At 48.3% G+C, this 24567-nt stretch overlaps 1 protein-coding gene across 5 annotated transcripts in view; it reads right to left on the minus strand.

Annotated features, from left to right (window-relative positions):
* LOC109882965 (E3 ubiquitin-protein ligase Topors) overlaps positions 1-16773 on the minus strand; it is a 28914-nt gene extending 12141 nt beyond the window's left edge. For 2 of the 5 annotated variants that reach the window (XM_031832677.1, XM_031832674.1), the window contains exons 1-5: positions 16549-16773; positions 15288-15463; positions 13396-13447; positions 12345-12693; positions 6343-6650 (exon numbers count right to left, since the gene is read on the minus strand). In XM_031832677.1, coding sequence (XP_031688537.1) covers positions 6343-6650; positions 12345-12693; positions 13396-13447; positions 15288-15460 — 882 coding nt within the window. In that variant the 5' untranslated portion in view covers positions 15461-15463; positions 16549-16773. The remainder of the gene's footprint in view (positions 1-6342; positions 6651-12344; positions 12694-13395; positions 13448-15287; positions 15464-16548) is intronic. The other 3 variants (XM_031832675.1, XM_031832676.1, XM_031832678.1) reach the window with 3 other exon arrangements.
* Positions 16774-24567: the final 7794 nt, after the last annotated feature.

Raw genomic sequence — 24567 nt, forward strand, 5'->3', positions numbered from 1 at the left:
CTACTATGGTACTATATCCTACTGTTGATACTCTATTATAGGAATGAATAATAACATGATATAGTCTAGGACTCCATCTCCTAATCCATCTCCATGGAGGGGTTTCATCTCCCAGTCCATCTCTATGGAGGGGTGTCATCTCCCAGTCCATCTCCATGGAGGGGTTTCATCTCCCAGTCCATCTCTATGGAGGGGTTTCATCTCCCAGTCCATCTCTATGGAGGGGTGTCATCTCCCAGTCCATCTCTATGGAGGGGTTTCATCTCCCAGTCCATCTCTATGGAGGGGTTTCATCTCCCAGTCCATCTCTATGGAGGGGTTTCATCTCCCAGTCCATCTCTATGGAGGGGTTTCATCTCCCAGTCCATCTCTATGGAGGGGTTTCATCTCCCAGTCCATCTCTATGGAGGGGTTTCATCTCCCAGTCCATCTCCATGGAGGGGTTTCATCTCCCAGTCCATCTCCATGGAGGGGTTTCCTCTCCCAGTCCATCTCTATGGAGGGGTTTCATCTCCCAGTCCATCTCTATGGAGGGGTTTCATCTCCCAGTCCATCTCTATGGAGGGGTTTCATCTCCCAGTCCATCTCTATGGAGGGGTTTCATCTCCCAGTCCATCTCTATGGAGGGGTTTCATCTCCCAGTCCATCTCTATGGAGGGGTTTCATCTCCCAGTCCATCTCTATGGAGGGGTTTCATCTCCCAGTCCATCTCTATGGAGGGGTTTCATCTCCCAGTCCATCTCTATGGAGGGGTTTCATCTCCCAGTCCATCTCTATGGAGGGGTTTCATCTCCCAGTCCATCTCTATGGAGGGGTTTCATCTCCCAGTCCATCTCTATGGAGGGGTTTCATCTCCCAGTCCATCTCTATGGAGGGGTTTCATCTCCCAGTCCATCTCTATGGAGGGGTTTCATCTCCCAGTCCATCTCTATGGAGGGGTTTCATCTCCCAGTCCATCTCTATGGAGGGGTTTCATCTCCCAGTCCATCTCTATGGAGGGGTTTCATCTCCCAGTCCATCTCTATGGAGGGGTTCATCTCCCAGTCCATCTACATGGAGGGGTGTCATCTCCCAGTCCATCTCTATGGAGGGGTTTCATCTCCCAGTCCATCTCTATGGAGGGGTTTCATCTCCCAGTCCATCTCTATGGAGGGGTTTCATCTCCCAGTCCATCTCTATGGAGGGGTTCATCTCCCAGTCCATCTACATGGAGGGGTGTCATCTCCCAGTCCATCTACATGGAGGGGTTTCATCTCCCAGTCCATCTCCATGGAGGGGTTTCATCTCCCAGTCCATCTCTATGGAGGGGTTTCATCTCCCAGTCCATCTCCATGGAGGGGTTTCATCTCCCAGTCCATCTACATGGAGGGGTGTCATCTCCCAGTCCATCTCTATGGAGGGGTGTCATCTCTCAGTCCATCTACATGGAGGGGTTTCATCTCCCAGTCCATCTCTATGGAGGGGTGTCATCTCTCAGTCCATCTACATGGAGGGGTTTCATCTCCCAGTCCATCTCTATGGAGGGGTGTCATCTCCCAGTCCATCTCTATGGAGGGGTGTCATCTCCCAGTCCATCTCTATGGAGGGGTGTCATCTCCCAGTCCATCTCTATGGAGGGGTTTCATCTCCCAGTCCATCTCTATGGAGGGGTGTCATCTCCCAGTCCATCTCTATGGAGGGGTGTCATCTCCCAGTCCATCTCTATGGAGGGGTTTCATCTCCCAGTCCATCTCTATGGAGGGGTGTCATCTCCCAGTCCATCTCTATGGAGGGGTTCATCTCCCAGTCCATCTCTATGGAGGGGTTTCATCTCCCAGTCCATCTCTATGGAGGGGTGTCATCTCCCAGTCCATCTCTATGGAGGGGTTTCATCTCCCAGTCCATCTCTATGGAAGGGTTTCATCTCCCAGTCCATCTCTATGGAGGGGTTTCCTCTCCCAGTCCATCTCTATGGAGGGGTTTCATCTCCCAGTCCATCTCCATGGAGGGGTGTCATCTCCCAGTCCATCTCTATGGAGGGGTTTCATCTCCCAGTCCATCTCTATGGAGGGGTTTCCTCTCCCAGTCCATCTCTATGGAGGGGTTTCATCTCCCAGTCCATCTCTATGGAGGGGTTTCATCTCCCAGTCCAGCTAGGAATAATAAAGATGAAAACTCTCTTGGTAGATAGTGTAGTATTCAGCTTATCATGAGATACTCTACCACAGGCGAGCAAAACCTTGACTTCCTTAGATATCGTGCACTAGCTGTTGGTAGGATATACATCCTTTCAGCTCCTCCCATTTTATTTTTCAGCAATTGAACGTTAGCTAGCAGGACGGAAGGCAAGGGCAGATTAGCCATTAGATCGTCGCCTGATCCTCGCAAGGCACCCTGACCCTTTTCTGCTAAATCTGTTTCCTTTCCAGTGAATCTGGGCCTGGTCGGGTGTCTGTAGTAGTATATCCCTCCCGTACGATTCATTGAAGACGACCTCTTTGTCCAGTTCAAGGTGAGTATCCCAGTTCTGATGGCCAGAAGCCTTTTTCGGTCATAAGAGACGGTAGCAGCAACATTATCTGCAAAACAAGTTACGAACAACGCAGACAAAAAAAAAAAACTCTAAAAAACACAAAATAATAATTGGTTATTAAGCAGTACACCTCCCCTCCATCGTACTACAGAGGTTTGGAGTCCATCTGTGATAAATTAAATTGATTGGAAATTACTTGGAAAGGCACACCTGTCTACATGAGGTCCCACAGCTGACAGTGCATGTCAGAGCAAAAACCAAGCCATGAGATCGAAGGAATTGTCTGTAGAGTGCTGAGACAGGATTGTGTCGAGGCACAGATCTGGGGAAGGGTACCAAAACATTTCTGCAGCATTGAAGGTCCCCAAGAACACAGTGGCCTCCATCATTCTTAAATGGAAGAAGTTTGGAACCACCAAGACTCTTCCTAGAGCTGGCCGCTGGGCCAAACTGAGCAATCAGGGGAGAAGGGACTTGGTCAGGGAGGTGATGGTCACTTTGATAGAGCTCCAGAGTTCCTCTGTGGAGATGGGAGAACCTTCCAGAAGGACAACCATCTCTGCAGCACTCCACCAATCAGGCCTTTAGGGTAGAGTGGCAAGATCAGTAAAAGGCACATGACAGCCAGCTTGGAGTTTGCCAAAAGGCACCTAAAGACTCTCAGACCATGAGAAACAAGATTCTCTGGTCTGATGAAACCAAGATTGAACTCTTTGGCCTAAATGCCAAGCGTCACGTCTGGAGGAAACCTGGCACCATCCCTACGGTGTAGAATGGTGGTAGCAGCATCATGCTGTGGGGATGTTTTTCAGCGGCAGAGACTGGGAGACTAGTCAGGATCGAGGGAAAGATGAACAGAGCAAAGTACAGAGAGATCCTTGATGAAAACCTGCTCCTCAGACTGAGGTGAAGGTTCACCTTCCAACAGGACAATGACCCTAAGCACACAACCAAAACAACACAGGAGTAGCTTTGGGACAAGTCTCTGAATGTCCTTGAGTGGCCCAGTCAGAGCCCGGACTTGAACCCGATCTAACATCTCTGGAGAGACATGAAAATAGCTGTGCAGCGATGCTCCCCATCCAACCTGACAGAGCTTGAGAGGATCTGCAGAGAAGAATGGGAGAAACTCCCCAAATACAGTTGTGCCAAGCATATAGTCATACCCAAGAAGACTGGAGGCTGTAATCGCTGCCAAAGGTGCTTCAACAAAGTACTGAGTAAAGGGTCTGAATACTTATGTAAATGTGATATTTCAGTTATTATTTTTAAAACCTGTTTTTTGAGGGGGGAAAACAGTTGAATCCATTTTAGAATAAGGCTGTAAACTAACATCAAAAAAAGTAAAGATGTCTGAATTCTTTCTGAAGGCACTACCTACTTTAGACCAGAGCCCTGTGGGTAGTGTACTACTTTAGACCAGAGCCCTGTGGGTAGTGTACTACTTTAGACCAGAGCCCTGTGGGTAGTGTACTACTTTAGACCAGAGCCCTGTGGGTAGTGTACTACTTTAGACCAGAGCCCTGTGGGTAGTGTACTACTTTAGACCAGAGCCCTGTGGGTAGTGTACTACTTTAGACCAGAGCCCTATGGGTAGTGTACTACTTTAGACCAGAGCCCTGTGGGTAGTGCACTACTTTAGACCAGAGCCCTGTGGGTAGTGCACTACTTTAGACCAGAGCCCTATGGGTAGTGTACTACTTTAGACCAAAGCCCTGTGGGTAGTGCACTACTTTAGACCAGAGCTCTATGGTAGTGTGCTACTTTAGACGAGAGCTCTATGGGTAGTGCACTACTTTAGACCAGAGCCCTATGGGGTAGTGCACTACTTTAGACCAGAGCCCTATGGGGTAGTGCACTACTTTAGACCAGAGCCCTATGGGGTAGTGCACTACTTTAGACCAAAGCCCTGTGGGTAGTACACTACTTTAGACCAGAAGCCCTACGGGGTAGTGCACTACTTTAGACCAGAAGCCCTACGGGGTAGTGCACTACTTTAGACCAGAGCCCTATGGGGTAGTGCACTACATTAGACCAGAGCCCTATGGTTAGTGCACTACTTTTGACCAGAGCCCTATGGTTAGTGCACTACTTTAGACAAAAGCCCTATGGGTAGTGCACTACTTTAGACCAGAGCCCTATGGTTAGTGCACTATGTAGGGTATTCACCTCTGACCCCACGAGGTCCATAGCCTGCTGGTTCTGTTCTACCTGATAATTAATTGCAATCAGTCCCTGATTTAGAGGGGAACCATTTAATTGCGATCAGTCCCTGATTTAGAGGGGGACCATGTAATATGGAACTGGCTTGGAGGTCAAAAGGGTAGTTATTTGGTACTTGGCCACTGTTGATTTGTATTCCTAACAAATGTCTCCTGTAGTGTGTTCTCACTAGGTAGGTTATCTCTGACTCTGTGTCCGTCCGTCCCCAGTGTGAAGAAGAGGAGACGTCAGTCCCGCAGCCCCAGTGTCGAAATAATCTATGAAGGCATGACCGTGACCACTGCTAGCCCCTTACGACCCAAACACAACCACGACGGCAAACACCGGAGAAAACAACGTCACGACCGCACCCTCCAACGCTCTCCCAGGGTCATCACTACTATCGATGTTCTCGACCGTTCTCTGAGCGTTTCGGACCATAACTCGGACATTGACCACAATGACGGAATCGACCATAAAACGGAGCTCGATGACGACTGTGTGAGCGTTCTGAACACAAACACTAATGCGGTCGACTGTCCCCAGGACGCAGACGGTTATGTTCTCCCCCAGGTCAATCTTACCTGTGACCCTGGGGTCGCGACCTCTGACTCATCTCCTAGCGCCCATCCTAAAGGACCTAGAACACATCACACTCCCTAACCTGAACCCAGACCCTAACCACAGCCATAATTCAACCACACCGGACCACAGGGAGAAGGCCAGGGAGAACGCCAGGCTGGCCAGAGAGAACGCCAGAGAGAACACCTGGCCGGCCAGAGAGAACGCCAGGGAGAACGCAAGAGAGAACACACTGACTCCCTGGTCCTCTGAGGGAGAGACTAACTTCAACAGCCCTGTTTCACCTTCAGCCAATCACTCTCTGAGATCTGAATCATTCAGACAACCACTCTGCTAGTCCTATATCTCCTGTAGGTCACCCTGCTAGTCCTATATCTCCTGTAGGTCACCCTGCTAGTCCTATATCTCCTGTAGGTCACCCTGCTAGTCCTATATCTCCTGTAAGTCACCCTGCTAGTCCTATATCAACCTGTAAGTCACTCTGCTAGTCCTATATCAACCTGTAAGTCACTCTGCTAGTCCTATATCAACCTGTAAGTCACTCTGCTAGTCCTATATCTCCTATAGGTCACTCTGCTAGTCCTATATCTCCTGTAGGTCACTCTGCTAGTCCTATATCAACCTGTAAGTCACTCTGCTAGTCCTATATAAACCTGTAAGTCACTCTGCTAGTCCTATATCTCCTATAGGTCACTCTGCTAGTCCTATATCTCCTGTAAGTCACTCTGCTAGTCCTATATCTCCTGTAAGTCACCCTGCTAGTCCTATATCTCCTATAGGTCACCCTGCTAGTCCTATATCTCCTGTAGGTCACCCTGCTAGTCCTATATCTCCTGTAGGTCACCCTGCTAGTCCTATATCTCCTGTAGGTCACCTATTGTGATGTCATTATGGGATATTGTGTGTAGAATGATGAAGGGAAAAAACAATTTAATCCATTTTAGAATAAGGCTGAAACGTGACAAAATGTGTAAAAAGTCAAGGGGTCTGAATACTTTCTGAATGCCCAGTAAGTGGAAACAGCATCTGTAACCACACACACACACCTGTAACCAGGGGAGGAGTCTATGGAGAGCAACCGGGTTCCGCTGGTAAAACGCAGCAGTGATGTCACGGGGCCTCTCGCAGCCCCCGCGGGCGTTCCTGACACGTACGCCACTGCGGTAGAGTGCCCGGCGGAAAGAAAGCATCTCCCGTGGTCGGAGCAGTCTTACGGAGCGCCCCTCTCTCTGGGATCGTCGCCTAGCAGCCAGACGCACCATGAGACGCTGCACCCCTCGATCGTGAGGTGGGGGGGCGGACACGCCAGTCAGCCCATCAAAGATGACCCCCGGGTCCTCTCCATCCATCTCTCCTGAGAGGAAGGGGGAGGGAAGAGGGACAGTGAGAGAAAAAAAAGCTTTTGACTCAATGTGGCATGAGGGTCTGCTATACAAATTGATGGAAAGTGGTGTTGGGGGTAAAACATACATTATATAGTCCATGAACACAAACAACAAGTGTGCGGTTAAAAATTGGCCAAAAAATACAAACATTTCTTTCCACAGGGCCATGGGGTGAGACAGGGATGCAGCTTAAGCCCCACCCTCTTCAACATATATATCAACGAATTGGCGTAGGCACTAGAGCAGTCTGCAGCACCCGGCCTCACACTACTAGAATCTGAAGTGAAATGTCCACTAATGATCTGGTGCTTCTGTCACCAACCAAGGAGGACCTACAGCAGCACCTGGATCTTCTGCACAGATTCTCTCAGACCTGGGCCCTGACAGTAAATCTCAGTAAGACCAAAATAATGGTGTTCCAAAAAAGGTCCAGTCACCAGGACCACAAATACAAATTCCATCTAGACACCATTGCCCTAGAGCACACAAAAAACTATACATACCTCGGCCTGAATATCAGGTACTGTATGTCCTACAGGCTGAGGTACCCACACTGGGGTGGTGTATAACTCCTACAGGCTGAGGTACCCAGACTGGGGTGGTATATAACTCCTACAGGCTGAGGTACCCACACTGGGTTGGTATATAACTCCTACAGGCTGAGGTACCCACACTGGGTTGGTATATAACTCCTACAGGCTGAGGTACCCACACTGGGTTGGTATATAACTCCTACAGGCTGAGGTACCCACACTTGGGTGGTATATAACTCCTGAGGTACCCACACTGGGGTGGTATATAACTCCTGAGGTACCCACACTGGGGTGGTATATAACTCCTGAGGTACCCACACTGGGGTGGTATATAACTCCTGAGGTACCCACACTGGGGTGTTGTATAACTCCTGAGGTACCCACACTGGGGTGTTGTATAACTCCTGAGGTACCCACACTGGGTTGGTATATAACTCCTACAGGCTGAGGTACCCACACTGGGGTGGTATATAACTCCTACAGGCTGAGGTACCCACACTGGGGTGGTATATAACTCCTACAGGCTGAGGTACCCACACTGGGGTGGTGTATAACTCCTGAGGTACCCACACTGGGGTGGTATATAACTCCTACTGGCTGAGGTACCCACACTGGGGTGGTATATAACTCCTACAGGCTGAGGTACCCACACTGGGGTGGTGTATAACTCCTGAGGTACCCACACTGGGGTGGTGTATAACTCCTGAGGTACCCACACTGGGGTGGTGTATAACTCCTGAGGTACCCACACTGGGGTGGTGTATAACTCCTGAGGTACCCACACTGGGGTGGTGTATAACTCCTACAGGCTGAGGTACCCACACTGGGGTGGTATATAACTCCTGAGGTACCCACACTGGGGTGGTATATAACTCCTACAGGCTGAGGTACCCACACTGGGGTGGTGTATAACTCCTACAGGCTGAGGTACCCACACTGGGGTGGTGTATAACTCCTACAGGCTGAGGTACCCACACTGGGGTGGTGTATAACTCCTGAGGTACGCACACTGGGGTGGTGTATAACTCCTGAGGTACCCACACTGGGGTGGTGTATAACTCCTACAGGCTGAGGTACCCACACTGGGGTGGTGTATAACTCCTGAGGTACCCACACTGGGTTGGTGTATAACTCCTGAGGTACCCACACTGGGGTGGTATATAACTCCTACAGGCTGAGGTACCCACACTGGGGTGGTATATAACTCCTACAGGCTGAGGTAACCACACTGGGGTGGTGTATAACTCCTACAGGCTGAGGTACCCACACCGGGGTGGTGTATAACTCCTGAGGTACCCACACTGGGGTGGTGTATAACTCCTACAGGCTGAGGTACCCACACTGGGGTGGTGTATAACTCCTGAGGTACCCACACTGGGTTGGTGTATAACTCCTGAGGTACCCACACTGGGGTGGTATATAACTCCTACAGGCTGAGGTACCCACACTGGGGTGGTATATAACTCCTGAGGTACCCACACTGGGGTGGTATATAACTCCTACAGGCTGAGGTAACCACACTGGGGTGGTGTATAACTCCTACAGGCTGAGGTACCCACACTGGGGTGGTGTATAACTCCTGAGGTACCCACACTGGGGTGGTGTATAACTCCTGAGGTACCCACACTGGGGTGGTGTATAACTCCTACAGGCTGAGGTACCCACACTGGGGTGGTGTATAACTCCTGAGGTACGCACACTGGGGTGGTATATAACTCCTACAGGCTGAGGTACCCACACTGGGGTGGTGTATAACTCCTACAGGCTGAGGTACCCACACTGGGGTGGTGTATAACTCCTGAGGTACCCACACTGGGGTGGTGTATAACTCCTGAGGTACCCACACTGGGGTGGTGTATAACTCCTGAGGTACCCACACTGGGGTGGTGTATAACTCCTGAGGTACCCACACTGGGGTGGTGTATAACTCCTGAGGTACCCACACTGGGGTGGTGTATAACTCCTGAGGTACCCACACTGGGGTGGTGTATAACTCCTACAGGCTGAGGTACCCACACTGGGGTGGTGTATAACTCCTGAGGTACCCACACTGGGGTGGTGTATAACTCCTGAGGAACCCACACTGGGGTGGTGTATAACTCCTACAGGCTGAGGTACCCACACTGGGGTGGTGTATAACTCCTGAGGTACCCACACTGGGGTGGTATATAACTCCTGAGGTACCCACACTGGGGTGGTATATAACTCCTGAGGTACCCACACTGGGGTGGTATATAACTCCTGAGGTACCCACACTGGGGTGGTATATAACTCCTGAGGTACCCACACTGGGGTGGTGTATAACTCCTACAGGCTGAAGTACCCACACTGGGGTGGTGTATAACTCCAACAGGCTGAGGTACCCACACTGGGGTGGTGTATAACTCCTGAGGTACCCACACTGGGGTGGTATATAACTCCTACAGGCTGAGGTACCCACACTGGGGTGGTGTATAACTCCTACAGGCTGAGGTACCCACACTGGGGTGGTGTATAACTCCTGAGGCACCCACACTGGGGTGGTATATAACTCCTGAGGTACCCACACTGGGGTGGTATATAACTCCTACAGGCTGAGGTACGCACACTGGGGTGGTATATAACTCCTACAGGCTGAGGTACCCACACTGGGGTGGTATATAACTCCTACAGGCTGAGGTACCCACACTGGGGTGGTATATAACTCCTACAGGCTGAGGTACCCACACTGGGGTGGTGTATAACTCCTACAGGCTGAGGTACCCACACTGGGGTGGTGTATAACTCCTGAGGTACCCACACTGGGGTGGTGTATAACTCCTGAGGTACCCACACTGGGGTGGTGTATAACTCCTGAGGTACCCACACTGGGGTGGTGTATAACTCCTGAGGTACCCACACTGGGGTGGTGTATAACTCCTACAGGCTGAGGTACCCACACTGGGGTGGTGTATAACTCCTGAGGTACCCACACTGGGGTGGTGTATAACTCCTGAGGTACCCACACTGGGGTGGTGTATAACTCCTACAGGCTGAGGTACCCACACTGGGGTGGTGTATAACTCCTGAGGTACCCACACTGGGGTGGTATATAACTCCTGAGGTACCCACACTGGGGTGGTATATAACTCCTGAGGTACCCACACTGGGGTGGTATATAACTCCTACAGGCTGAAGTACCCACACTGGGGTGGTGTATAACTCCTACAGGCTGAGGTACCCACACTGGGGTGGTGTATAACTCCTGAGGTACCCACACTGGGGTGGTATATAACTCCTACAGGCTGAGGTACCCACACTGGGGTGGTGTATAACTCCTACAGGCTGAGGTACCCACACTGGGGTGGTGTATAACTCCTGAGGCACCCACACTGGGGTGGTATATAACTCCTGAGGTACCCACACTGGGGTGGTATATAACTCCTACAGGCTGAGGTACGCACACTGGGGTGGTGTATAACTCCTGAGGTACGCACACTGGGGTGGTGTATAACTCCTGAGGTACCCACACTGGGGTGGTGTATAACTCCTACAGGCTGAGGTACCCACACTGGGGTGGTGTATAACTCCTGAGGTACCCACACTGGGTTGGTGTATAACTCCTGAGGTACCCACACTGGGGTGGTATATAACTCCTACAGGCTGAGGTACCCACACTGGGGTGGTGTATAACTCCTGAGGTACCCACACTGGGGTGGTGTATAACTCCTGAGGTACCCACACTGGGGTGGTGTATAACTCCTGAGGTACCCACACTGGGGTGGTGTATAACTCCTACAGGCTGAGGTACCCACACTGGAGTGGTATATAACTCCTACAGGCTGAGGTACCCACACTGGGGTGGTATATAACTCCTACAGGCTGAGGTACCCACACTGGGGTGGTGTATAACTCCTGAGCTACCCACACTGGGGTGGTGTATTACTCCTACAGGCTGAGGTACCCACACTGGGGTGGTATATAACTCCTGAGGTACCCACACTGGGGTGGTATATAACTCCTACAGGCTGAGGTACCCACACTGGGGTGGTGTATAACTCCTACAGGCTGAGGTACCCACACTGGAGTGGTATATAACTCCTACAGGCTGAGGTACCCACACTGGAGTGGTATATAACTCCTACAGGCTGAGGTACCCACACTGGAGTGGTATATAACTCCTACAGGCTGAGGTACCCACACTGGGGTGGTGTATAACTCCTACAGGCTGAGGTACCCACACTGGAGTGGTATATAACTCCTACAGGCTGAGGTACCCACACTGGGGTGGTATATAACTCCTACAGGCTGAGGTACCCACACTGGGTTGGTATATAACTCCTACAGGCTGAGGTACCCACACTGGGGTGGTATATAACTCCTACAGGCTGAGGTACCCACACTGGGTTGGTATATAACTCCTACAGGCTGAGGTACCAACACTGGGTTGGTATATAACTCCTACAGGCTGAGGTAACCACACTGGGGTGGTATATAACTCCTACAGGCTGAGGTACCCACACTGGGGTGGTATATAACTCCTACAGGCTGAGGTAACCACACTGGGGTGGTATATAACTCCTACAGGCTGAGGTAACCACACTGGGGTGGTATATAACTCCTACAGGCTGAGGTACCCACACTGGGGTGGTATATAACTCCTACAGGCTGAGGTAACCACACTGGGGTGGTATATAACTCCTACAGGCTGAGGTACCCACACTGGGGTGGTATATAACTCCTACAGGCTGAGGTACCCACACTGGGGTGGTATATAACTCCTACAGGCTGAGGTACCCACACTGGGGTGGTATATAACTCCTACAGGCTGAGGTACCCACACTGGGGTGGTATATAACTCCTACAGGCTGAGGTACCCACACTGGGGTGGTGTATAACTCCTACAGGCTGAGGTACCCACACTGGGGTGGTGTATAACTCCTACAGGCTGAGGTACCCACACTGGGGTGGTATATAACTCCTACAGGCTGAGGTACCCACACTGGGGTGGTGTATAACTCCTAGAGATGACGATACCCTCTAGTCTAGACCAACCTCAGGCACTGAATTAAATTTATTCGGGTAAAAAAAAACACAAAAAAACTTTCAATGAAAATCCATCTTTCCAAAGTTAATAACAAACCACGCCTAAGGATCAAAAGACAAGGTTACCTCTCATTCCTCCATCCTCGGGCCTGGGTAGAAGAGGGGGATGAAGAGGAGGGAGAGGAGGAGCAGAAGAGAGTCCCCTCCCTCTCCACAGTCGTCCTGACTGTCTCCTCTCTCTCCCTCCTCTCCCCTGCCCCCCTCCTCTTCTCCTCGTCCTCCTTCGTTCTCCATGACTACCACCGACCCTGGCGGTCACCAGGGCAGCTGCGGCTGCTTCGGCAGCTGCGATCATTGCGGTCCCGTTCTCCCCTGGAACAGGAGGAGGCCTGAGAGTAAACTCTTTAAAGTTGTCCTGGGCCTTGATCGAGTGAAGGATGGAGGAGAACGGCTGTTTACACAGAGGACATTCCACCTGGAGATCAGAAATAACATAAATTATTTATTAATCCTAGAGGGGAAATCGGTTTGTCCATCATTTCAGTAATCAAGAGCAATGATATTATAAAAACACACAAAAGTCTAGCTTAGTACTTGTTCTGTGCACAAAAATGTAGTGCACTACATAGGGATTAGGGTGCTATTTGGGACGTATTGGGTCTGGTCAAAGGTAGTGCACTACATAGGGATTAGGGTGCTATTTGGGACGTATTGGGTCTGGTCAAAGGTAGTGCACTACATAGGGATTAGGGTGCTATTTGGGACGTATTGGGTCTGGTCAAAGGTAGTGCACTACATAGGGATTAGGGTGCTATTTGGGACGTATTGGGTCTGGTCAAAGGTAGTGCACTACATAGGGATTAGGGTGCTATTTGGGACATATTGGGTCTGGTCAAAGGTAGTGCACTACATAGGGATTAGGGTGCTATTTGGGACGTATTGGGTCTGGTCAAAGGTAGTGCACTACATAGGGATTAGGGTGCTATTTGGGACGTATTGGGTCTGGTCAAAGGTAGTGCACTACATAGGGATTAGGGTGCTATTTGGGACGTATTGGGTCTGGTCAAAGGTAGTGCACTACATAGGGATTAGGGTGCTATTTGGGACATATTGGGTCTGGTCAAAGGTAGTGCACTACATAGGGATTAGGGTGCTGTTTGAGAGACTTGACTCCTACCTTGTTGTTGCTCCACTCCTGTATGCACCGGAAGCAGAAGCGATGGAGGCACCTGTTCAGGTAACGAAGAAACGGGTGAAACGGGGTGACACCTTAAACCTGACAACACTGGTGCTGGGCTAAAATAATATACACATTTTGAATTCACACACATCTTTTGTTGGCTGCTGAAGTCAGAACTTATATTTGGGTAAAGCACCTTGGGAGCAGCAATATGCCGGGCATCTCACTCCTTTACCCAGGCCCTAGTTTTGGCGCACCAGGACTACTGTTCAGTTGTGTGTTCATGTAACCGATGTGAAATGGCTAGCTAGTCAGCGGTGGTGCGCGCTAATAGCGTTTCAAATCGGGTGACGTCACTCTGAGACCTTGCAGTTTTTGTTTCCTCTTTGCTCTGCAAAGGGCCGCGGCTTTTGTGGAACGATGGTGGCTGTTGTCTGTGTGTGCAGAGGGTCCCTGGTTCAAGCCCAGGTCGGGGCGAGGAGAGGGACGGAAGAGAGGGAGGGAGGGGCGAGGAGAGGGACGGAAGAGAGGGAGGAGAGGGACGGAAGAGAGGGAGGGGGGCCGAGGAGAGGGACAGAAGAGCGGGAGGGGGGGCGAGGAGAGGGACGGAAGAGAGGGAGGGAGGGGCGAGGAGAGGGACGGAAGAGAGGGAGGGAGGGGCGAGTAGAGGGACGGAAGAGAGGGAGGGAGGGGCGAGTAGAGGGACGGAAGAGAGGGAGGGGGCGAGGAGAGGGACAGAAGAGAGGGAGGGGGCGAGGAGAGGGACAGAAGAGAGGGAGGAGGCGAGGAGAGGGACAGAAGAGAGGGAGGAGGCGAGGAGAGGGACGGAAGAGAGGGAGGGGCGAGGAACGGAAGAGAGGGAGGGGCGAGGAACGGAAGAGAGGGAGGGGCGAGGAACGGAAGAGAGGGAGGGGCGAGGAACGGAAGAGAGGGAGGGGCGAGGAACGGGGGCGAGGAGATGGACGGACGAGGAGAGGGACGGAAGAGAGGGAGGGGCGAGGAGAGGGACGGACGAGAGGGAGGGGCGGAAGAGAGGGGCGAGGAGAGGGAAGGAAGCAGCACTGGTACATTCAGGTGCGGCACCGAAGGACTTACGCAAATTGCAGTTGGTCCTAAACTTAGAAGCACTTAGATGTGCAGGGAGGACAAACGTCAATGACATGTCAATCAAAGTCCAGATTGACTGCATCACAATGACATGTCAATCAAAGTCCAGATTGACTGCATCACAATGACATGTCAATCAAAGTCCAGATTGACTGCATCACAATGACATGTCAATCAAAGTCCAGGAGAGATTGACTGCATCACAATTGGTCTTTGTGCGAGGTATTGATGTGTTGAGGGTACTGAACTGTCTGCTCAAGCAGTTGGTAACACAGTTCAGACACATCTGTACAACACAAGACATGCAACCAGAGGTCTCTTCACAGTTCAGACACTCATCTGTACAACACAAGACATGCAACCAGAGGTCTCTTCACAGTTCAGACACTCATCTGTACAACACAAGACATGCAACCAGAGGTCTCTTCACAGTTCAGACACTCATCTGTACAACACAAGACATGCAACCAGAGGTCTCTTCACAGTTCAGACACTCATCTGTACAACACAAGACATGCAACCAGAGGTCTCTTCACAGTTCAGACACTCATCTGTACAACACAAGACATGCAACCAGGGGTCTCTTCACAGTTCCAGAACAGAGGGACACACATGGTATTAAATGCATTGTATGTGGTATGTGATATGTGTCTCCCTAAACTAGCTGTGGGCTAAATTGCAATATAAACGTAGTGATATGTATATTATGCATTTTATTTATGGTTTCCTGTTTGGACCCCAGGAAGAGTAGCCTCGGCAGCAGCTAATTGGGATCCTAATACCTGTCCAGGTAAGACATGTTGTTGAAACGGTCCAGACAGATTGGGCATTTAGAGTCAGGAGACGCCTCGGCCGACACCGACTGAGAGGAGGTCTTAGAGGTTTCTTCCTGTTCCTGACCACCTCCTCCGCTCTCCCGCCGCCGGACACGCAGTTTCATCTTGGTAGGGGCCATCTTCTAGAGGGGGGGGGGGGAAGGTGTCAGGTCAGTCGATACCAGACAAATCAATTGGAAACATTTTGCTACAGCGCATGTATGAGAATAATGTAGATTAGCCTACTATGGGAATGTGAGTCCACAAACATGTTACCAGGGGCTAGTCTAGTGCCTAAACCTTCACCACGACTCTCTGTTCCATTACATTACACATATAAGAGTCATTGGACAAAGGCTGCGTCGCTTGGGTCTGAACATTAACAGGCATCGCTTGGGTCTGAACATTAACAGGCATCGCTTGGGGTTTTGGAAACATAAGGACCTTATCTGCGGAAATAAATGTTGTTGTTTTTTTAAAGGTTAAATTGATCAACACTTTTATAGGGTTCCCTCACGGGCATATCTCCACGTTACAGAACAACTGTGTGTAAACGGATGACAGACGCCAAACGTGTCGTCACTGGAAAAACACTGTTGGCAGCAACTGTGTTAAAACGGTGAAAACAGTGTAGAGTAAAACGCGCTGCGTTTCCGGTGATACGGCCTCTGCAGAACTCAGGGTATTCATACTTAATGCGCTTCTTGAGAAGGAAGTTGTCAAGATATCAAGTTCACCTACCGTCAACCTAACCATGTCAACGCGTAACTATACAGAGCCCTCCGCGTTGTTACAACATTCGAGAGGCGCACGGCGATGCGGTTCAGAGGTCAAGTTGGTCTATGCCTGCCACACCACCCATTCCCCCGACACACATTTTCAGATCAAGCATAAATGGTTTCTTACGGGTTTTTTTAGCGACCAGATCTAGCACATATATATTATTCACAGCTGGCTTTGGTAACGACGTGCTGCTTCCACTTCCGCCCAGCTAACGAGCTAACTAGCTCAACCTGAATGCTAACCATCCGTGCCCTGGTTCATCGCTCACCAATCGCAGTCACTCACTAGTTACCTATAAAGATAGCTAGGTAGCTACATCACTAGCACTAATTATGATAATCAAACGAAACAACAAAAAATTGGTTGATAACTAGCTCGTCAGCTGACAGGCTAGCCGAGTAACGTTAGCCAGCTAACATGGTTAGCTAACGTCTTTTTTTCCTACCTGACGACTCGAATCCCTGCAGAGATCTCCGGTTCACGGTCAAAACATCACCTAACGTTACCAACGAATCCGTTAGTGTCGCTCATCGGCTAACTATCTGACGACATTACGGTGAATGCAGACCTAAAGAAAGGTTATAAATTGTCAAATGTATGGTAGGATGTCGACAAAACTTGGTGTTGTGAATCAGAAAGCAGAGCGCAAATCGGTAACAAAGAGGATTGTGGGATACTGGAGGACTTTCCCTTCGCGCAGCCGCACACGTTACTAATGTCCAGGGGAGATTAGAGGTTTTGGTTGATTTGTTGATGTTGGTAGAACCTATTTCATCTTCACTTCTTATTTTGAAAGAGGAAGTCAAGTATATGTTTTAATTTCAGTCTCCTCCATCTCCACTAAGTATTACACGTCCACTTCCCGTCTATAAATGAGCAAATTGTCATGTACTTGTTAGATTTCAGACCTGGTGCCCAGTTTTCCGACAGTGATGGAATGTTTTAACGATGTCACTGACACCCGTTCCCCCAAAACACCACGCAGTGCACTCGTTTCAAAGCGTCGTTACAGGAGCTGTCCTGCGCTGAAAATGATTACAGAATATAGGCTAAAGAGCTTGCTGTAGCTCGTAAATAATTTATGGCTATTCCAAGTTAAACATTTTTTTAATTTTTTACACAATACAGTTTTCCCACTAAGAGAAGAAATGTTCCGTATGCTATTATGAGGTGTTTGTATCATGTTTGACAAGTTCTTTATCATGCTATTTTGTTTGATCATGTAAACACTGTGTGTGTGTGTGTCTGTATCTGTGTGTATCTGTGTGTGTATCTGTGTGTGTGTGTGTGTGTGTGTATCTGTGTCTGTATCTGTGTGTGTGTGTGTGTGTGTGTGTGTGTGTGTGTATCTGTGTGTGTATCTGTGTCTGTATCTGTGTGTGTATCTGTGTGTGTGTGTGTATCTGTGTGTGTGTCTGTGTGTGTATCTGTGTGTGTATCTGTGTGTGTATCTGTATCTGTGTGTGTGTGTATCTGTGTGTGTGTGTGTGTGTATGTGTGTGTATCTGTGTGTGTATCTGTGTGTGTGTGTGTGTGTGTATCTGTGTGTGTATCTGTGTGTGTGTGTGTGTGTGTATCTGTGTGTGTGTGTGTGTGTTTGTGTCTGTATCTGTGTGTGTATCTGTGTGTGTATCTGTATCTGTGTGTGTATCTGTATCTGTGTGTGTATCTGTGTGTGTGTATCTGTGTGTGTATCTGTGTGTGTGTGTGTGTACCCCGGTTGAGAGTAACATTATCTCTTTGTTGAGCAGGACATCGTTCAGACTTCCTTAAAGACAGTACTCAGTGATGATGACAAATTGTTTGGAATCTCCACACAACCTTCAAATCATTTTGACAGGTTAGGGTGGCCCAGTATCATATTGGACAGAGGCCGTGCTTCATTTGGAATTTGGCAGGGAACAAAAAGTGACCGCGAGAGGGGGTTGACCCGGGGGCCTCTGAGGTACCAGAATGCATTAGAAAAAATCACCTTTATAATAAAGCATGCATTCATATCATCGACATGTGACATAGAGCAGTAGAGTAGAGGCTCTTACAGAAGGAGCAGTAGAGTAGAGGCTCTTACACAAGGTGCAGTAGAGTAGAGGCTCTTACAGAAGGTGCAGTAGAGTAGAGGCACTTACAGAAGGAGCAGTAGAGTAGAGGCACTTACAGAAGGAGCAGTAGAGTAGAGGCTCTTACAGAAGGTGCAGTAGAGTAGAGGCTCTTACAGAAGGAGCAGTAGAGTAGAGGCTCTTACACAAGGTGCAGTAGAGTAGAGGCACTTACAGAAGGAGCAGTAGAGTAGAGGCACTTACAGAAGGTGCAGTAGAGTAGAGGCACTTACAGAAGGTGCAGTAGAGTAGAGGCACTTACAGAAGGTGCAGTAGAGTAGAGGCACTTACAGAAGGTGCAGTAGAGTAGAGGCACTTACAGAAGGTGCAGTAGAGTAGAGGCTCTTACAGAAGGAGCAGTAGAGTAGAGGCACTTACAGAAGGAGCAGTAGAGTAGAGGCTCTTACAGAAGGAGCAGTAGAGTAGAGGCTCTTACACAAGGTGCAGTAGAGTAGAGGCTCTTACAGAAAGTGCAGTAGAGTAGAGGCACTTACACAAGGAGCAGTAGAGTAGAGGCTCTTACAGAAGGTTCAGTAGAGTAGAGGCACTTACACAAGGAGCAGTAGAGTAGAGGCTCTTACAGAAGGTGCAGTAGAGTAGAGGCTCTTACAGAAGGTGCAGTAGAGTAGAGGCTCTTACACAAGGAGCAGTAGAGTAGAGGCACTTACAGAAGGTGCAGTAGAGTAGAGGCACTTACAGAAGGTGCAGTAGAGTAGAGGCTCTTACAGAAGGTGCAGTAGAGTAGAGGCACTTACAGAAGGTGCAGTAGAGTAGAGGCTCTTACAGAAGGAGCAGTAGAGTAGAGGCACTTACAGAAGGTGCAGTAGAGTAGAGGCACTTACAGAAGGTGCAGTAGAGTAGAGGCTCTTACAGAAGGAGCAGTAGAGTAGAGGCACTTACACAAGGTGCAGTAGAGTAGAGGCACTTACAGAAGGTGCAGTAGAGTAGAGGCACTTACAGAAGGAGCAGTAGAGTAGAGGCACTTACAGAAGGTGCAGTAGAGTAGAGGCTCTTACAGAAGGAGCAGTAGAGTAGAGGCACTTACAGAAGGTGCAGTAGAGTAGAGGCTCTTACAGAAGGTGCAGTAGAGTAGAGGCTCTTACACAAGGTGCAGTAGAGTAGAGGCACTTACAGAAGGTGCAGTAGAGTAGAGGCTCTTACACAAGGTGCAGTAGAGTAGAGGCACTTACAGAAGGTGCAGTAGAGTAGAGGCTCTTACAGAAGGTGCAGTAGAGTAGAGGCTCTTACAGAAGGAGCAGTAGAGTAGAGGCACTTACAGAAGGTGCAGTAGAGTAGAGGCTCTTACAGAAGGTGCTGTAGAGTAGAGGCTCTTACAGAAGGTGCAGTAGAGTAGAGGCTCTTACAGAAGGTGCAGTAGAGTAGAGGCACTACCAGAAGGTGCAGTAGAGTAGAGGCACTTACAGAAGGTGCAGTAGAGTAGAGGCACTTACAGAAGGTGCAGTAGAGTAGAGGCACTTACAGAAGGTGCAGTAGAGTAGAGGCTCTTACACAAGGTGCAGTAGAGTAGAGGCACTTACAGAAGGTGCAGTAGAGTAGAGGCTCTTACACAAGGTGCAGTAGAGTAGAGGCACTTACAGAAGGTGCAGTAGAGTAGAGGCACTTACAGAAGGTGCAGTAGAGTAGAGGCACTTACAGAAGGTGCAGTAGAGTAGAGGCACTTACAGAAGGTGCAGTAGAGTAGAGGCACTTACAGAAGGTGCAGTAGAGTAGAGGCTCTTACACAAGGTGCAGTAGAGTAGAGGCACTTACAGAAGGTGCAGTAGAGTAGAGGCTCTTACACAAGGTGCAGTAGAGTAGAGGTACTTACAGAAGGTGCAGTAGAGTAGAGGCACTTACAGAAGGTGCAGTAGAGTAGAGGTACTTACAGAAGGTGCAGTAGAGTAAAGGCTCTTACACAAGGTGCAGTAGAGTAGAGGCTCTTACAGAAGGTGCAGTAGAGTAGAGGCTCTTACAGAAGGTGCAGTAGAGTAGAGGCTCTTACAGAAGGTGCTGTAGTTTAGAGGAACTTACACAAGGTGCAGTAGAGTAGAGGCTCTTACACAAGGTGCAGTAGAGTAGAGGCTCTTACACAAGGTGCATACAAGGGGAACATTTTTAGTAGTCAAGGGAAGAGGAAAAATGTGTCCTCTTCTAAGTGTATGTCCTACATCATTTAACTGGAGATGACGGCAGAATCTGTTTTTTATACAAATGACACAAATGATCGAAACGCCAGGACAGTGAAGCAACACACACACACACACACACACACACACACACACACACACACACACACACACACACACACACACACACACACACACACACACACACACGGGCTCCATTAAGGAAACACATGTGTCTCATAGATTCTGTAATGTCATTTTGTATCTACCAATTTTCTTTTGGACAACAACCTGCATCTGTTTGGTTGGCCGTGTGTCTGTCTGTTCGAGGCCCATATTGCAGTTCTCTCTAATGTCCACAGGGTGGCAGCAGAGAGACAGTTATGGTGCAGACCAACAGAATGGGAATTAATATGTATTTTTCTTTTAACAAGGCAAGTCTCTTAAGAACAAATTCTTACTTAGAATGACAACCTACACCAGCCAAACTCAGACAAGTTGGGCCAATTGTGCACTGCCCTACTGGACTCCCAATCACGGCCAGTTGTGATACAGCCTGGATTTGAACCAGGGTCTGTAGTGACACCTTTTGCACTGAAATGCAGTGCCTTAGACCTCTGCTCCACTCGGGAACCCAGAGAGAAGCAACGTAGATTACATCAAGAGATGGTCAGGGAGAAGAAGAGGACAGCAGAGAGGCAGGGAGGAGAAGAGGACAGCAGAGAGGAGAAGAGGACAGGAGAGAGTCAGGGAGGAGAAGAGGACAGCAGAGAGGCAGGGAGGAGAAGAGGACAGCAGAGAGGCAGGGAGGAGAAGAGGACAGCAGAGAGGAGAAGAGGACAGGAGAGAGTCAGGGAGGAGTAGAGGACAGGAGAGAGGCAGGGAGGAGAAGAGGACAGGAGAGAGGCAGGGAGGAGAAGAGGACAGCAGAGAGGCAGGGAGGAGAAGAGGACAGCAGAGAGGCAGAGAGGAGAAGAGGACAGCAGAGAGGCAGGGAGGAGAAGAGGACAGCAGAGAGGCAGGGAGGAGAAGAGGACAGCAGAGAGGCAGAGAGGAGAAGAGGACAGCAGACAGGCAGGGGAGAGGTGGAGAGATGGAGAGGTGGAGAGGGGAGAGGTGGAGATGGGAGAGGTGGAGAGATGGAGAGGTGGAGAGGGGAGAGGCGGAGAGGTGTTGAGGCGGGCTCAGTGGCTTGTCAAATAGCTAGAGCATGAATTCACTGAGTTAAATAAAGGTTAAATAAAATATATATATTTTTAAAGAGCTACGGAGGAGAAGCACTGAACTGGAGCGACTCTTACAGCTGTCATACACTGATAAACACCTCCACCGTATACAGCCCTTCCCATTCCTCTGCAGCATCTCCAGATACCCAGGTTAGGACAAGAGGGTTCTCCTATCCCATAAGTCTATGCATACACAAAGAAGAATTCGAAACAAAGGGACCAGTGATGCTAGTTATCAACAGCATGAATCTGTGTATTTTATCCTGATTTCCTCCCAGTTTGGACTTTTTGTTGTTGTGGTTTTGTGTAGAATGACTTTCATATTTGAATTTCTGAAAATGTATTCATTCTGTGTGGTTGTTTTGGATATAATGTATTCATTCTGTGTTGTTGTTAGTTATTTTGGATATTTTCGAGGCCTATATGACCAGGACTGTTTTCTTAGTAAGAGATCATATAACTTCAACATTAAACCTTCCTTCTCTTGAGATTAAAGTCTTAGTAACAGTTTTACTCCAATATAAGAATTGCCACAATAATGTTTGTTCAAATGATCACTAACATAGAGAGGATGCTGCCAAAATACAGATTCAAATCTCTGGCCACTTATATAAATGATCACTAACATAGAGAGGATGCTGCCAACATACAGACTCAAATCTCTGGCCACGTCAATACATGATCACTAACATAGAGAGGATGCTGCCAACATACAGACTCAAATCTCTGGCCACTTATATAAATGATCACTAACATAGAGAGGATGCTGCCAACATACAGACTCAAATCTCTGGCCACTTCAATACATGATCACTAACATAGAGAGGATGCTGCCAACATACAGACTCAAATCTCTGGCCACGTCAATACATGATCACTAACATAGAGAGGATGCTGCCAACATACAGACTCAAATCTCTGGCCACTTATATAAATGATCACTAACATAGAGAGGATGCTGCCAACATACAGACTCAAATCTCTGGCCACTTCAATACATGTAATGCATGGACTTAATAAAGCTATCACTAGTCACTTTAAATAACACCACTTAAAGAAAGGTATCACTAGTCACTTTAAATAACACCACTTTAATAATGTTTACATACCCTACATTACTCATCTCATATGTATATACTGTACTCTATACCATCTACTACATCTTGCCCATGCTGCTCGGCCTTCGCTCATCCATATCTTTATATGTACAGTTGAAGTCTGAAGTTTACATACACTTAGGTTGGAGTCATTAAAACTCGTTTTTCAACCACTCCACACATTTCTTGTTAAAGGCACAGTCAACTTAGTGTATGTAAACTTCTGACCCACAGGAATTGTGATACAGTGAAATATAAGTGAAATAATCTGTCTGTAAACAATTGTTAGAAAAATGACTTGTGTCATGAACAAAGTAGATGTCCTTTACCGACTTGCCAAAACTATAGTTTGTTAAACAGCTTGGAAAATTCCAGAAAATGATGTCATGGCTTTAGAAGCTTCTGATAGGCTAATTGACATAATTTGAGTGAATTGGAGGTGCACCTGTGGATGTATTTAAAGGCCTACCTTCAAACTCACTGCCTCTTTGCTTGACATCATGGGAAAATCTCAAGAAATCATCCAGAAAAATAATTGTAGACCTCCACAAGTCTGGTTCATCCTTGGGAGCAATTTCCAAAGTACCACGTTCATCTGTACAAACAATAGTACACAAGTATAAACACCATGGGACCATGCAGCCATCATACCTCTCAGGAAGGAGATGAGTTCTGTCTCCTAGAGATGAACGTACAAAGTGCAAATTAATCCCAGAACAACAACAAAGGACCTTGTGAAGATGCTGGAGGAAACAGGTACAAAAGTATCTATATCCACAGTAAAACGAGTCCTATATCGACATAACCTGAAAGGCCGCTCAGGAAGGAAGAAGCCACTGCTCCAAAACCACCATAAAAAAGCCAGTCTACGGTTTGCAACTGCACATGGGGACAAAGATCGTACTTTTTGGAGAAATGTCCTCCGTTCTGATGAAACAAAAATAGAACTGTTTGGCCATAATGACCATCGTTATGTTTGGAGGAAAAAGGGGGAGACTTGCAAGCCGAAGAACACCATCCCAACCGTGAAGCATGAGGGTGTCATGTTGTGGGGTGCTTTGCTGCAGGAGGGACTGGTGCACTTCACAAAATAGATGGTGAATCTTGAGGAAAGAAAATGATGTGGATATATTGAAGCAACATCTCAAGACATCAGTCAGGAAGTTAAAGCTTGGTCGCAAATGGGTCTTCCAAATGGACAATGACCCCAAGCATACTTTCAAAGTTGTGGCAAATTGCTTAAGGACAACAAAGTCAAGGTATTGGAGTGGCCATCACAAAGCCCTGACCTCAATCCCACAGAAAATTTGTGGCCAGAACTGAACAAGTGTGTGTGAGCAAGGAGGCCTACAAACCTGACTCAGTTACACCAGCTCTGTCAGGAGGAATGAGCCAACATTCACCCAACTTATTGTGGGAAGCTTGTGGAAGGCTACCCGAAACATTTGACCCAAGTTAAACAATTTAAAGGCAATGCTACCAAATACTAATTGAGTGTATGTAAACTTCTGACCCACTGGGAATGTGATGAAAGAAATAAAAACTGAAATAATCATTCTCTCTACTATTATTCTGACATTTCACATTCTTAAAATAAAGTGGTGATCCTAACTGACCTAAAACAGGGAATTTTTACTAGGATTAAATGTCAGGAATTGTGAAACTGAGTTCAATAGTATTTGGCTAAGGTGTATGTAAACTTCCGACTACAACTGTACATATTCTCATTCATCCCTTTACATTTGTGTGTATTAGGTTGTTGTTGGGGAATTGTTAGATTACTTGTTAGATATTACTGCACTGTCAAAACTAGATCACAAGCATTAACATCCGCTAACCATGTGTATGTGACCATTACATGTTGATTTGATTTGATTTTGTACACACAAGGTCACAGTCTTTGAACTAGTGGGTCAAAG

Source organism: Oncorhynchus kisutch, linkage group LG9, assembly GCF_002021735.2.
Source record: "Oncorhynchus kisutch isolate 150728-3 linkage group LG9, Okis_V2, whole genome shotgun sequence".
Classification (NCBI taxonomy): Eukaryota; Metazoa; Chordata; class Actinopteri; order Salmoniformes; family Salmonidae; genus Oncorhynchus; species Oncorhynchus kisutch.